General features: G+C 34.7%; 1 protein-coding gene across 1 annotated transcript in view; it reads left to right on the forward strand.

Annotated features, from left to right (window-relative positions):
• The first annotated feature begins 207 nt into the window (after positions 1-207).
• Positions 208-14,413, forward strand: part of LOC121369661 — a 43,862-nt gene continuing 29,656 nt past the window's right edge. The window contains exons 1-2 of the mRNA XM_041494706.1: positions 208-260; positions 5,362-5,483. Coding sequence (XP_041350640.1) covers positions 212-260; positions 5,362-5,483 — 171 coding nt within the window. The 5' untranslated portion in view covers positions 208-211. The remainder of the gene's footprint in view (positions 261-5,361; positions 5,484-14,413) is intronic.

The raw sequence follows: 14,413 nt of genomic DNA on the forward strand, positions 1-14,413 counted from the left end.
AGTCAAAATGACCATGTGTTTGACATCCAATAGCCGATCAATATTCTCTAGTGGTGTCGTTAAACAAAACAAACTTTCTTTCTGGTTGGGGAGGCAGTTAATTCGGGGTACAAATGAATCGATTCGCGGTCATTCTGTCACACTTTCTATAGAGAGTTACGTCCCTTATATATACTCTCCAACGTAATTTTAGTTATTATTTTAATGCAAGATGGTTGAGAAAAAGCTTTGGATTCAACTGAAGCGTTTGGATCTGAAAGGTAAATAAGACACCGTTTACATTCACTCAGCGGATCTTAGGTTTATGATTAGGTCATCAGCATATCTGGATAGCGGCGTCAGTGGTAAGCTTGGGGCAGTGTAGAGATTCCCACGGGCTCGGAATTTTTTCTTGTTTCTTTTTTTTGTTGTTTTTTTTGGGGGGGAGGGAGGAGGTGGGTGGACACAGGTACCTAGCCCGAGTACTCTGACTGTAAGAGAGCTAGACGGACATTTGGACATAAACACGCTCTCATTACAGTCAGAGACCAACCTATGTCTTTTTTTGGCAATTCCTGACTACCAAACGGTAGGCAACGAGTCCCGCTCTAATACCACAACAATCCTATGTTTGACGTCAAATACCTTTACATCAATCATTTTCGAGTTAAGTGATACAAAAAAATCCACATATTAATCACTAATACACATACTACAGAAAGAAACCCGACAGCACCCACATTCAGCTACGCTTCGTGACACTCCGTCGCAACAATTGCAAAGCTCGGCGATCTATTTCGAGACTGGGCGATTCCGCCTTGTGCAGCAGTTACAGGGGCCGTCTCATATCAAGCGAAGTTACAACATGGAAGAGTTGGCTAATGCTGTTTTGGATGAATTTGGATTTCATTACGTCATTAAACCAAAACAATTACACATTATTGATTCCATTTTGAATTTGAAGGATACATTTGGGGTGTTATCGACAGGATACGGCAAAAGTATGTGCTACGTACTGCCTCCTCTTATGAGATGACCCCTGTAACTGCTGCACAAGGCGGAATCACCCAGTCCAGGCCTGCGCAAATAAAAAATGTGCATAACCTGAAAAGGGGTTATGCCAAAAGATTTTGCATAACCTATTTTGGTTTGCATAACCTGTATTTTTTTCTTTATAATTAAAAAACCCCAACAACTTAATTTTGAGAAACAAGAGAGTGGCAATGGTAAGTAAACAGTATATGTATACAAATGTTTAAGAAATTTAAAAAAAGAAGAAGATTAGTACAATTGTAATAAATTACCAAAACATAATGAATGTCTGGCTTGACCTATTATATAAAATACATCATCATGTGTGCATAACTACGTGTGCAAGTGCAAGGCAATTTCTTACCATTAATTTTATAATATTCGTCTTTTATGTGTATATAATGTCATGACATTCAGTCGTGAGTGGGAGACTCGGTGCTATCCTCCTCATCTGAGGAACAGTGGATACTAATACTGTCACTGCAATTATCATTGACAATGTCGTCGTCGTCACTGTCACTATTAGATTTGGAACTACAGGTAATAGTAGGGTCACTGTGACTCTGGTTTACCCTGGTTGCTGATATCCAGTTAGAGATTGTAATGACCACCACAATGTCGCCATTTCTGATTTCTTAAATTCGGCTATAATGCCTTCTAACAACCAATGGGAATGCACCTACTTCACAAGATATTTATACAAACTTGACTGGTTACGTTACACGCTACGAAAAAGCACTGCGTCTAATGTTTGTACTCGTGATAAAAGTATGTTGGTACGTTGCCGGGACTAACCATTCAGTAAATTTTACGTGAACGGTAAATCGGTTATGCCAAATAAAATGACATAACCGATGCACGAACGAAACGATCGTTCGTGCAATTTGAGCAGGCCTGCAGTCTCGAAATAGATCGCCGAGCTTTGCAATTGTTGCGACGGAGTGTCACGAAGCGTAGCTGAATGTGGGTGCTGTCGGGTTTCTTTCTGTAATATGTGTATTAGTGATTAATATGTGGATTTTTTTGTATCACTTAACTCGAAAATGATTGATGTAAAGGTATTTGACGTCAAACATAGGATTGTTGTGGTATTAGAGCGGGACTCGTTGCCTACCGTTTGGTAGTCAGGAATTGCCAAAAAAAGACATAGGTTGGTCTCTGACTGTAATGAGAGCGTGTTTATGTCCAAATGTCCGTCTAGCTCTCTTACAGTCAGAGTACTCGGGCTAACAGGTACCCAGACCGAAACCCTGAGTACTAATACTATAGTTACATATATGAAAGAGTACTCTTTATATTATAACACCCTTAATGTTGGTTGGGGGTGGGGGGGGCTAATTAATTTGGAATCCTTCATATTTGTATTTCAACCAAAGAGTGAAATGGTGTTCCAAATTAATCAGTATTTCCAACAATGCTAACATTGTTAGGATTTAAATTCTGTTATGTTTGTTTTTACATGCACAGTTCGTGCAGTCAACATCAGATTTGTCGTCTTCTTGTTTATTAATCCAAGGCGGAGCCAATAAATAAATAACACATTGCTACATTCGATTCAGACTAAGGTCAATGACAGTCACTAATTGCACCTTTGTTTTGCCTTCATACACAATAAATATAACATATCTTCCCGTAATTTCACTTGTAATCTATATTGTGTAAAAGGTACAATTTTTTAATCATAAGATTTTCTTCAAACACATTTAGGTGCATTAGTAATTTAATTTTTTTTAAATTAAATAGCAATTTTGTATTGGAATTTTTCCAGCGTTATTAAAACAAAAACGTCATGTATTCATTTTAAAATTCATTGTAAGGAGATGCAAAGTGATGTCATTGGAATACTGATGTCATTCAAATTAGCTATATTATTACATTCTTTGCCACATTAAAATAAAAACTGGTCTACTAACCTTGACCCCTGTCAAAATTCTATAACAAGCAGACGACACTGTTTACAGGTCAGTATGTTTTTATTTTCCATAATTCTGGACAAAATATTAAGTTTTAAAAGATGAAAGAAATAAAAAGTACCTTTTGTCTAACATATATAAAAAAATTACCATTGGATATATGTTTTATTTATTGCGTACAAAAACAAAACAAGGGTGCAAAAGTGACTTGTCGAGCTCAGTCGTTTATTTGTAAGGCATTCAGGGGTGCAGAAAGTACTCACCCGCTCGCCAAATACTCCTTATTACTTTTTAAGGATTCCGCCAAAAGTGTAAAAAATTATGTAATATGTACATCTAGATATTTTGGAATTACATATCATAATCTTATTCTTCTAACTCAAAATTTGGGATTTGTGGAAATTACCACGGAATCCTGCTAAATTTGTAGCCTGAAGTTTGTGAATTTCATTTTAATGTTGGAACTTGGAGCCGCCATTTATCCCTGGGAAGGGGAGAAGTTCACTGAAATTGCATTTAGATATGCAATTAAGCTATAACTTCCTCACAACTACTAGGCCCTTTTCAACTAAATTTGATGTGAAGGAGAGCATCAAGAGTTTATTCAGATGATCGTTTAGGCCCATTGATGTCATATCGTATTAAAGTAAATTGTATACATACTTGTGTGTATGTTAGTAGTAAAAAAAAGGCACCAAAGGTTGAGTCTCCATCTTTTTTCATTTATGAAAAGCAATAAGATTATAAATGGTATTAACTTGCTACTGGTGGAGTAAGCTTCTGTATAAAATACAAAGATCAAATGTGGAAAATGGAATGTAGCTAATGTGGCTTATTTCTAGGCACTGTGGATGCAGAGAACAAATTTTCTAAATCTTAACTAAAACGAAGTCTGTTCACATGTTAACTTGTTCTTTGGTTAAAGTGACAGACCCTAGTTTTTAAACATTACAGCATAATTTTCACTATTGGAGCCATTTTTCGGTAACTGATATAAGACGTCAACAGCACAACGGTTAGTGTTAAAGTGACAGACCCTAGTTTTTAAACACTACAACGTTTTTATCACTTTAAACCCATTTTTGATAATTTAAATTAGAAGTATTTACATATTATTTTTGTAGAATATTAATTTTTGTACACCTGAAGTGGTTCTGGTCACCCAGGTTTCTTTAATAACCCCAGGAATTTTTTTTTTCAGTATTGTGTTGCGATTTGCCACACAAATTTCATAGATTGCTACACAATTTAAACATAAAACAGTAGTTGCTAATCAATTTTCAACTAGAAATATCACTAATCAAGATTTTGAAAACAAAATGTTACTTGACCCCAAAATGCATTTTTCATAATTCTAAAAACACATGTTCATCTGAGAAGTAATGGTTATTGAGACAAATACATGTAGCTCTAGTTATTTTTAGATGGTATTTTCCCATTTAAACATCACAGACTTTAGCTTCTCACTTGTACAGTGTTACAATGTTATCTAAATGTGTGTTGCAGGTTTGTAGATTAACGAAACTTAGTGTCCATTTTCACGGGCTGAAACTAGGGTCTGCACCTTTAAATATTGTGAGCTGATGGAAGAGGCATCTGGTTACAGTTGCTATACTGTTACTATTTATGTGATCCCTTAAAGGTAGAGTAAACTCAAACGAGCTTTATATGTTGGAAAGATGCATACCTGGACCACCAACACATACTGACACTTTAACAAATGAAAAATGCGTAATTTTAGAGTTAATAAAAAATCATGATTATTCCTGCTAACTGGGGGCAGCCATTTTGTTTTGTTTTTGTGATGTCCGGTGGTATAGCTTGGGGCGAAATGACGTTAGCTCCGTCCATCTCCTCTATGCACGGTGTAAAGAAACGCTCTAATTTATGACAAGGCACTTCGCATTCATCAACCTGACTTGTAAAACAACATAAATGACGATAGTATAATAAACTATTTAACTAAATATATTTCAATTTGCATCAATCAAACAAAATGGAGTTATAGTATTTTTCTTTTTAAAAAAATCCAAAGAAACCAATGCATATTATTAGGCCTATTGGTATGCTACATTCGAGCAAAAACGACCACTCACGATACCCAAGTGATAATTTTCTTTTCTTTGGGACTACGTAATTGGTCAGTTTTGTGATTTTAGATGGGAAAGTCTACTTAATCAAGGGTTTTACAGAATTACTTACAGTAATAAAGCAGGACGGCTGATCAATTACGATTAGAGGGGTGTCTGTGCAGTTAACACACAATACCCAATTAAAACAGAAACTTCCCTAAGAATCCTGGATACCTATAGCATGTAAACAATGAAATCTACATCACGTACATGTTTGTAATCAATTAAAACAGCAGCCAGTTCTTCCCCATCAAGAAATGTGTGTGTAAAACATGTTAATTTATGTTAATTTATGTTTGTTTTAGACATTGAGCCAGTTGCATCGTCCGCAGAATGTCTGGATATCGGGAAGGAGCAGAGTGCTGATGCCATCAGACACATTCTCAAGTCACACTTCAACATTTACAATGAAGATCTCATACTCAGGGTAGGTTAATAATGTTGTTATACAGAGGTCAGGTTAATAATGTTCAGGGGTTCAAAAATCTTCAAAAAAATTACTTGCCACAGGGCAGGTGCCAATCAGATATTCACTTGTCCCATATAATTTTTCCACTTGCCCATATTTAAGGTTACCAGTTGTGTTAATACAATGCTTAGTAATGTAATAATCTTGAAGGTAATTGGTTCAATTGCACAAATAAAGAATTTTGCCAGTAGGTTACAACACTTACCCAGGAAGTACTAAATGCATGTCTGTCCAGTAGTAGCCACTGTTTTCTTTATTTGTTGATTTGAACCTTATTTTTTAAATAGTGTCCATTTGTTGATTTAAGCTTTGTTATTTTTTGGTAAACAAGAGCCGGGGAGGGGGTGTACATCGATTGCAGCCTTGTATTTTTAATTTATTGAGCATAATTTATTTGTTAGAAACCATTAATAAAGCAGAAACAAAACGAATATATTCATGTATGCTTAGAGGGCATCGCACCATCACGATTATGGCGTAGGGCTAACGAAATCTAACTTGTCATGATTATGATGTAGGGCTAATGAAATGTAATTTCACCGTACCCGTTCATTTTACACGAACGTATACAAATCATGGGCGTCGATCGGTGGAGGACAGGAGGGACGTGTCCCCCTCTCTTTTCAACGCCAGGAGACAATCTATATAAGTGTCCCCCCCCCACCCCACACTTTTTCGTTTAGCAAAAGCAACAACAACACCACCAACAAAAACAACAACAGCAATAACAGAAAACAAACAAAAATTAAACGTTTAACCATGAATGTGTAGCTTTATGATTTTCATTGACATTCCTTTATCACACACACACACACGTCCCCCCACTTTTAAAGCCGGATTGATGCCCATGATACAAATGTATTTAAATTTGCAAAAGTACTGAAAAACACATTAAACGTGTTCTGCTACAAGGTTTATTATATCTAAACTGAAATATTTTGCAACTTTTACAAGAATACAGTTCATAATATTTATGCTTTGTTCAAGTGAACTCAGAAATTATAAACTTGCTTTATGTCCCCGTTCATTTGCAAAGAGCCGATTCCGGAACCGTGTTAACGTCTAATTTAATTTGAATATGATAATTTTAAACTGTACCCCACCTCATATACCATGTTTGCAAGGATTAAACATTTTGATTGCGCACACAAGGCATATAAACTTTATTTTTATATAAGCTGTAAAGCGTATTGGACGCTATTTCAAAGTTTGAAGATCATCGAACCGATTACTTGTACAAATTCAGTCAAACATTCAGTGGCGGAAATTACCAATCTTAGTCGATAGTAAAAGGGGAATAACTCTAAAGTTGTTATCGAACTTTTCAACACGTTGTTTTCCGTGTTGGTGTGTTAACGCATTGGAAAGAGTTCCGATCGTTCTAGCATTTAGGGTGAGGGTTAGTTTTCCTATGAGCTATGTAAATATTAGGACGATCGGAACTCTTTCCAAAGGTTTTACCAAGATTTGTAACAAAATTTTAAATGGTTTTAGGTGTTACATTAGTCACTTGTCATCGGGCATATGAAGTTAACATAATTACTTGCCCGGCATGAAAATTCCACTTGGCACGGGCGTCAGGCGATGGGATTTTTGAACCCCTGATGTTGTTATTATACAGAGGTCAGGTTAATAATGTTATTATACAGAGGTCAGGTTAATAATGTTGTTATTATACAGAGGGTAGGTTAATAATGTTGTTATTATACAGATGTCAGGTTAATAATGTTGTTATTATACAGAGGGTAGGTTAATAATGTTGTTATTATACAGAGGTTAGGTTAATAATGTTGTTATTACACTGAGGATAGGTTAATTAATAATGTTAATGTTATACACTAAGTATAGGTTAATCTTGTTGTTGATATTACACTGGATAGGTCAGTAATGTTGATATTAACACTGAGACTAGGTTAATAAACTTGATATTACACTGAGGATAGGTTAATAGCGAAAACCAATGAAATTTGTTGACATCATTGTGCAGTCGGAACACTTTGTTATTTACGATGTTGTCTGATTGATCATTGTGAGGTCCGTATTAATTTTTGGTACAGTTTGGAACTCATTGCTGATTTTAGTGCCAGCAGTGATTTGGTGAAAACAATCCAGATACTTGTGAAAACAATCCAGATACTTCAATTGGTGTGTTATTTTAATGCACACAACCATTTGGTATATCTCAATTGATATCAATGTCTGAATCATGTATGTAATCGGCTGAATAAAGAAGTTCCAAATAATGTATTGTACTATACATAACTGATTCACTATGGTTACTAGTGGTTGCATTCAACTGAAGAACAATATATTGTACTATACATAACTGATTCACTATGGTTACTAGTGGTTGCATTCAACTGAAGAACACAAGTACAAAATCAAGTAAAGGTTACTCATTCATCATTCATACTATCCACATTGTAATCAAATGTGCAAAATGGAGACTGATTATTAAACAATGCATTACACAGTGGGCATGTCGACAATTACGTAATGCTCTATGGTAGACCATTGGATGTGTTACAAATGTTATTGGGGAGGGGTTGTTTGTCAAGATTTACTTTCTGGCAATGTCTTTAAAACAATGTGATTTTTTAAAGCATAAACTAAATACCTCCCACCTCCCTCATGCGATCAATTCTGAAATGGTCCTCATTTCAAATTCATGACTGAGTAAAAACTAAACAATTCCATTGTTTCAAATTATTTATTTAATCCAACAGCATAAGTCATGTATAATGTTATGATGGTTACAACATGTGCATAAATGATACAAAAAGAGTAGTGTTGCTAGTAACATTTTAAGTTTGGTGAGTAAAACTTTAAGCTTGGCGAGTAAAATGTTTTGGTCCACTAGGCAAAGAAGTGTAGGGTATAAAAATTAGTGTAGAACACTGCACCCATTGCAAATTTTAAAGACAGTTGGCAAATTTTATTTTAATTTGGCAAATGTCGGGGTTTTATAGATAATTTGGCTACATGTTCTCACACCCAGAGCTATAGTCCTGCATCACATACTACAGCTTTTAATATACCTCAGAGCACGAAATAGCAGCCTGCAAAAAGCCAGGGTGTGCACTTTTAAATTTTAAAGACAGTTGGCAAATTTTATTTTAATTTGGCAAATGTCGGGGTTTTATAGATAATTTGGCTAAATGTTCTCACACCCAGAGCTATATAGTCCTGCATCACATACTACAGCGTTTGATATACCTCAGAGCACAAAATAGCAGCCTGCAAAAAGCCAGGGTGTACACTTTACGGTCGCCCGATCGCCAATGGCGAGTCAAATTAGCGTTGGGCAAGTCAAAACCTTATCACATGTCGCCCACCTGGCGACTGAAAATTTTCGCATATTGTATTATGTATCAAAAATGCTAATAACTAATGTTTGTAAGAGATTGGAAAGTTATTTTTTATTTATTGTTTTCAACTGGTTTCCTATTAGTATTTCCCCAACAAACCCATATAGGACATAATAGCGACCACTTCCCCAGTCTATCGAGCAGTCTAAAACTATTTGGAATGCCTCGGCCTGTTTTATGTATTCGGAAAACCTCGACCACGTAAACGTATTCGTAGATTCAATTGGAACACCTCGGCCATGTCCGTCTTTACTTTCCATTTAGTTATAATCGCAACAACTCGTCACATTTCGCTATGCTATGTTTCGCAGAAAGATTTTGTTTACAAGCCTGAGGTTTTCCGAAGTTATATTGTGTTGGAACGTTTTCATATACCAGCCTTGGTAAAACATTCCAGATGTTTGATTGTGTGGGTCCCATGACAACATAATACTTAAAATTTAATTACAACAGCTTATGATAAAACTAAAACAAGTTCTGTTTCCTTTTTTGTGTTGTTATTATTGTTTGTATGATATGATAACATGTTTTTAAAGTGCAATTTAAGTAAGGTTTTTTTAAACCAATTTCGGTCGCAGGCCATTCAAAAGTTGTACAGGCGAGTCAAAGTGTTGCTGTGAGTGGCCTGATTGGCCAGTCAAAAAATGCCCAAGTGCATACAATAAAAATCGTGCAGGTGCAGTTGATTCTGTTATATTTTAATTCCATGAAGCTGTAAAATACTTCTCAGAGGTTCCCATGCTGTCTTGTTCTCCAGCACCCTCCCCTAACCCGTGCTGTCTTGTTCTCCAGCACCTACCCCTAACAGGTGCTGTCTTGTTCTCCAGCACCCCCAGAACCCTCCCCTAACCCGTGCTGTCTTGTTCTCCAGCACCCTCCCCTAACCCGTGCTGTCTTGTTCTCCAGCACCCTCCCCTAACCCGTGCTGTCTTGTTCTCCAGCACCCTCCTCCTAACCCGTGCTGTCTTGTTCTCCAGCACCCCCAGCAGCCTCCCCTAACCTGTGCTGTCTTGTTCTCCAGCACCCCCAGCACCCTCCCCTAACCCGTGCTGTCTTGTTCTCCAGCACCCTCCCCTAACACATGCTGTCTTATTCTCCAGCACCAGTCAGATTGTTTTTCTTAGCAGGACCAAAAATTACAGTGTATAACCTAGCTATAGTCCGTCCCACAGGGAACACTTTTTTTCATACTATGAAATTTACCACTAGTTATTTATGTCTGAGCTGAATGTTTTCTAAATTGGACACAAAAATAGTATATTTTTGATATTTCCAAAACACTTTTACTTTTCTTCTTAAGTCAAACCAAACTGAAATTATTTACCAAAAACATTTTTGTAGAAGGATGGGACGGACTATAGACATGGCTCCTTGGACAAGCACCCAATCACTGACCTGCCTGGTTCTTATTGATCATAGTGTATATAATTAATATAATTAATATTGTATTTGGCTAGTGTCATCTTTAAAACTTTTGAAATAGCCAACTTGGCATGTGTAAAGATTAATTACAGAACTACAATGAGCTCTGTGTAAAGTGATTCCATGATAATACTGGCAATGAACCTTATTAAAAACACTAATAATAGCTGTTTTGCTTCAGGCATGGATAGCCACATCAGACTGGACTACAGTGTATTATGCAAATGTATTATCCTCTCCCTATCAAGTACAGGTCATTGCCTGTATAGTCTGCTTGTGTGGTGCTAAAGCCTATCAAGATTAATTGCATGGTCTCATGGCCCAGTGTTACTGATACTTGCAGTTGGTCACGTTAATCGTTGGTTTCTTTTCATTCATGTTGGTAGATAATCTGAATTATTCTGCCCTTTACCCGCGCAGGTACATGTGTTCATGACATGGAACACTTAAGTTTGTAAATTGCACATATTCTTATGTTAGTGTAGTAGCAATAGTGTAAGACATTGAAAATATTACTATATATATATATAGCCTTAAGTTCAGATATTTATATTTATTTTGTTACCTGCTATATGTTATAATATGAAAGTTTAATATTGAGAGAGACACAGAGAGACAGTATGCTTGCATGCATATGTGTGTGCATGAATGTGTATGAACCTTTTTCACCTATGATTTCAAGCCCGTAGCCAGGATTTTGAGAGGTGGGGTTGTTTAGGCTTATGGTGATCGAGGCACGAAGTACCTCACATGAGGGTGCAAAGGATTGACGAATATTGAGAGGAAAAAAATCACCGGTAAGGGGGGAGTGCGTGACCAACCCACACTACGGGCCTGTGTTTGTTTCTTTTTCCTTCAATGTTTATTTATTTTAAAAAAAATTCAAAACCTTCATATCATACATGTGTTTTAAAAATTTTACTTTTTTAATTTTTTTATGGCAGCCTGTACAAGCCAGTTCTGTAATTGTGTGCTGTTCTATGATTTACAGATTACATAATTCACACATTTCATAAGCATGTCCTAAGGTGTATGTTTGCTAAAATGCCCAAAGGTTAGCTCTTAGCTTGACTATGCATCTTATATGTCACTTTATTATGCAAAAGTTGGCATGCCTCCAGTACATATACGTACAGTACATATATGCTGCTCTGTCACAGAATTAAACTTACACACAGGTTTTGAAACACACAAAAAGTGCATGCATGATAAAAAGTATATGTATGGTAGTATTAGAAGTGGTAAATATATATGTACATCTGTATGTGGCCATTCAACCTTGGGACAGACGTCATAGTTAATACATGGAGGTGACAAGGTCATAGGTCACTTATGACTCACCTTCGGAGTGGAAAACGATCACACACGAAGTGGAAAATTTCTGATTGATTTTTAAACTGATCAGTATGTGCATAATATGCTAGATGCATGCACAAAACATTCAGTCATTGTGCCCTGTAATGCAATAGTGCATTAATATTTAAATCTAGTTTTAATGTTTGTATTAATTATACATTCCATATACATTACACAGACATATTAAAAATGTATGAGGACATGAAATGTAGAGTTGTTTATGTGTTTTCAGATTTTAAAATATTTGGTTTATTTAAAAAGATTTTTAAGAATTTGACAGTTTTTAATGTTTGTTTTAATTACACATTCCACACACACATTACATATTAAAAATATATAAAAATGGAAAATATATTTGTGTGTATCTTTTCATATTTTAAAAACATATTCTTTACCTTAAGTAATTAGTATAATTTTAAAAAGAATTTGGTCATTGTAAGAATTATGATTTATTCCACATTGCACACGCATTACATACATATAAATAAGACACACACAAATATTTGAAGAATTTTTATTTATTTGTGTGTATATTTTCAATATTTATTTTTAAAAATTAATTTTAAAGGAAATTTTTTTTTAAGAAGTTTGCATATTAAAGGATAAATTTGTCAGAATTCTGATTAATACCACATGTCACACATTAAAAATACAAGACGACAAAATATATTTATATGTATGTTTTCAAAATTTCATTTTAAAGAATATTATTTAATTTAAAAAGGGAAAAAAAGAAAAGTTCTGATAATGATTTGTAATAATAGTCAGATAAAATGTAACGGACCAGGCGTGTAGGAAATGGGAAGGGAACACAGTCCTCAAGGACGGAAAAATCTGTCTTTTTTGCCTACTCTATAAATACATCTGTAAAGATAAAAATCTGGCTTGTGCCTCCCCTCCCTACTACAGACTTTGCCCCTCCCACCTCCACTAGAGATTGCCCCTCCCCCAATCCAGATGTTGTTCCTGTGGGCCTGAGAAACACATGTATACCGGGTATTCAAGGTGTACTTGTCAAGTCACACTTATTGAATTCATTGATTATGAAAATATATTCTGCAAATTCAAGTTTGTATTGAGTGAACTGGTTATTGATTGACAACTTAAATACCATGGCATTCACATGTATTTATTTACCGGTACTGATCAAGCTGAAAGATTATAACCATGTTTAGACTTGACTGTGGATACACTACATGCGGTGAACTATACCAGTACTCATAATGATATATCCTGTATCTCCGAATTTATTATTTGATAAGTGCTAAGATTGTACATAACATAAATAATTTGTATCAATATTTTTTAATCAAGATAAGTTATGTTTCTTTTTAGGTATAAAATTTAATATTTTTTGATATTTTAACTGCGACAGTTTCCCTAATGGCTATCATTACATTGTAGACCTGTATGTGCACACCTATCTAGGTACATGTACATGTATATATCTTGTGTATACAGTAGTGGTGGTCCGATTAATTGGAATAATCTCAAATCTAAATTCCAACTAATCGATTACAATTTCTTTTATTTAATTTTTATTTTATTTTTTATTTAACCATTTTTGTTTACATAACCATACATACATATGATAAAGATTTACATACATACATACATACATTCAACAACAATATATAGTAACATCAAGATACAATTCTTACTACAACAGCAATGTTATATTAAAGTGAATATGGAAAAGAAAAAAAAGTAAAAAATAATAAATTAAAAAAAGTAAAATAAATAATAATTAAATTTATTCCTTAAAATTTCTGGTAATCGATTATAAACAAACATACCTTATGCTATGGAAATTGCCGAAGTGACCGATATGGTATCTATAAAAATGAAACTACAAATTTCAACTGTCTAATTTGTGGATTGATCTGCAAAATGTAATATTTACATGGCATTACCATTTTGCATAAATACATAATATACATTATACCCTACAATAGAAATAGTTAAATAAATTTTGTATTAATTTATCTTAAATTTATTTAATGAAGGATAAAGTCAAGTACATGTAGGGTAATTGAGTGTTCTATTTTCACCAATAATCTTTATTTCATAACAACCGGTTGTTCTAGACACTTTTGAGCGCATCAAAAATACCTTGAGTAACAATATGCTTCAGTGGTGTCAATAAGCAAACAAACTTACATATTTTTAACCTTGAGTTAAAAAATGTTTTAAAATCTCGACAACCGATTATAACCGATGATTAGTTGGTTCAACTATCCAGTCATCAAACTTGAAAATCCAACCACTTCCCACCACTAGTATGCAAACTGCCAATTTACCGGTTGAACGATATCATGTTTCCATAAATTCCACATTTTGTAAACTGAATCTTTTTTCTACGGAACTAATTGGGGTTTTTAATATTTCTTGAAAAAATTACCTGGCTACAGTCTAACTGTAGATTCTTGAACCATCAACTTCGTCTCTTCCAATTACTAATGACGTCACTTTCTAATGATGTCATTAGCTTTCCGGGTGTTATTTTCATTTGATCCCGGAAAAAGAATGTAATTAACCAATCACAATACACAACACACTAGTTAGCCATCAGTTTACAATCATAAATCAATGTGCTCTAAACAAAGCAAAATTTACTATTATTGCCATGGTAAAATTAAAACCCTGTAGATCAAAACAAATATTTTTAAAATATAGCTAGATTATTTACTTAATAGAAATATTGATTGTTATATTTAATAAGCAAACAGAGGTCTTATCATA

This window comes from Gigantopelta aegis, chromosome 4 (genome assembly GCF_016097555.1).
Source record: "Gigantopelta aegis isolate Gae_Host chromosome 4, Gae_host_genome, whole genome shotgun sequence".
NCBI classification, from domain to species: domain Eukaryota; kingdom Metazoa; phylum Mollusca; class Gastropoda; order Neomphalida; family Peltospiridae; genus Gigantopelta; species Gigantopelta aegis.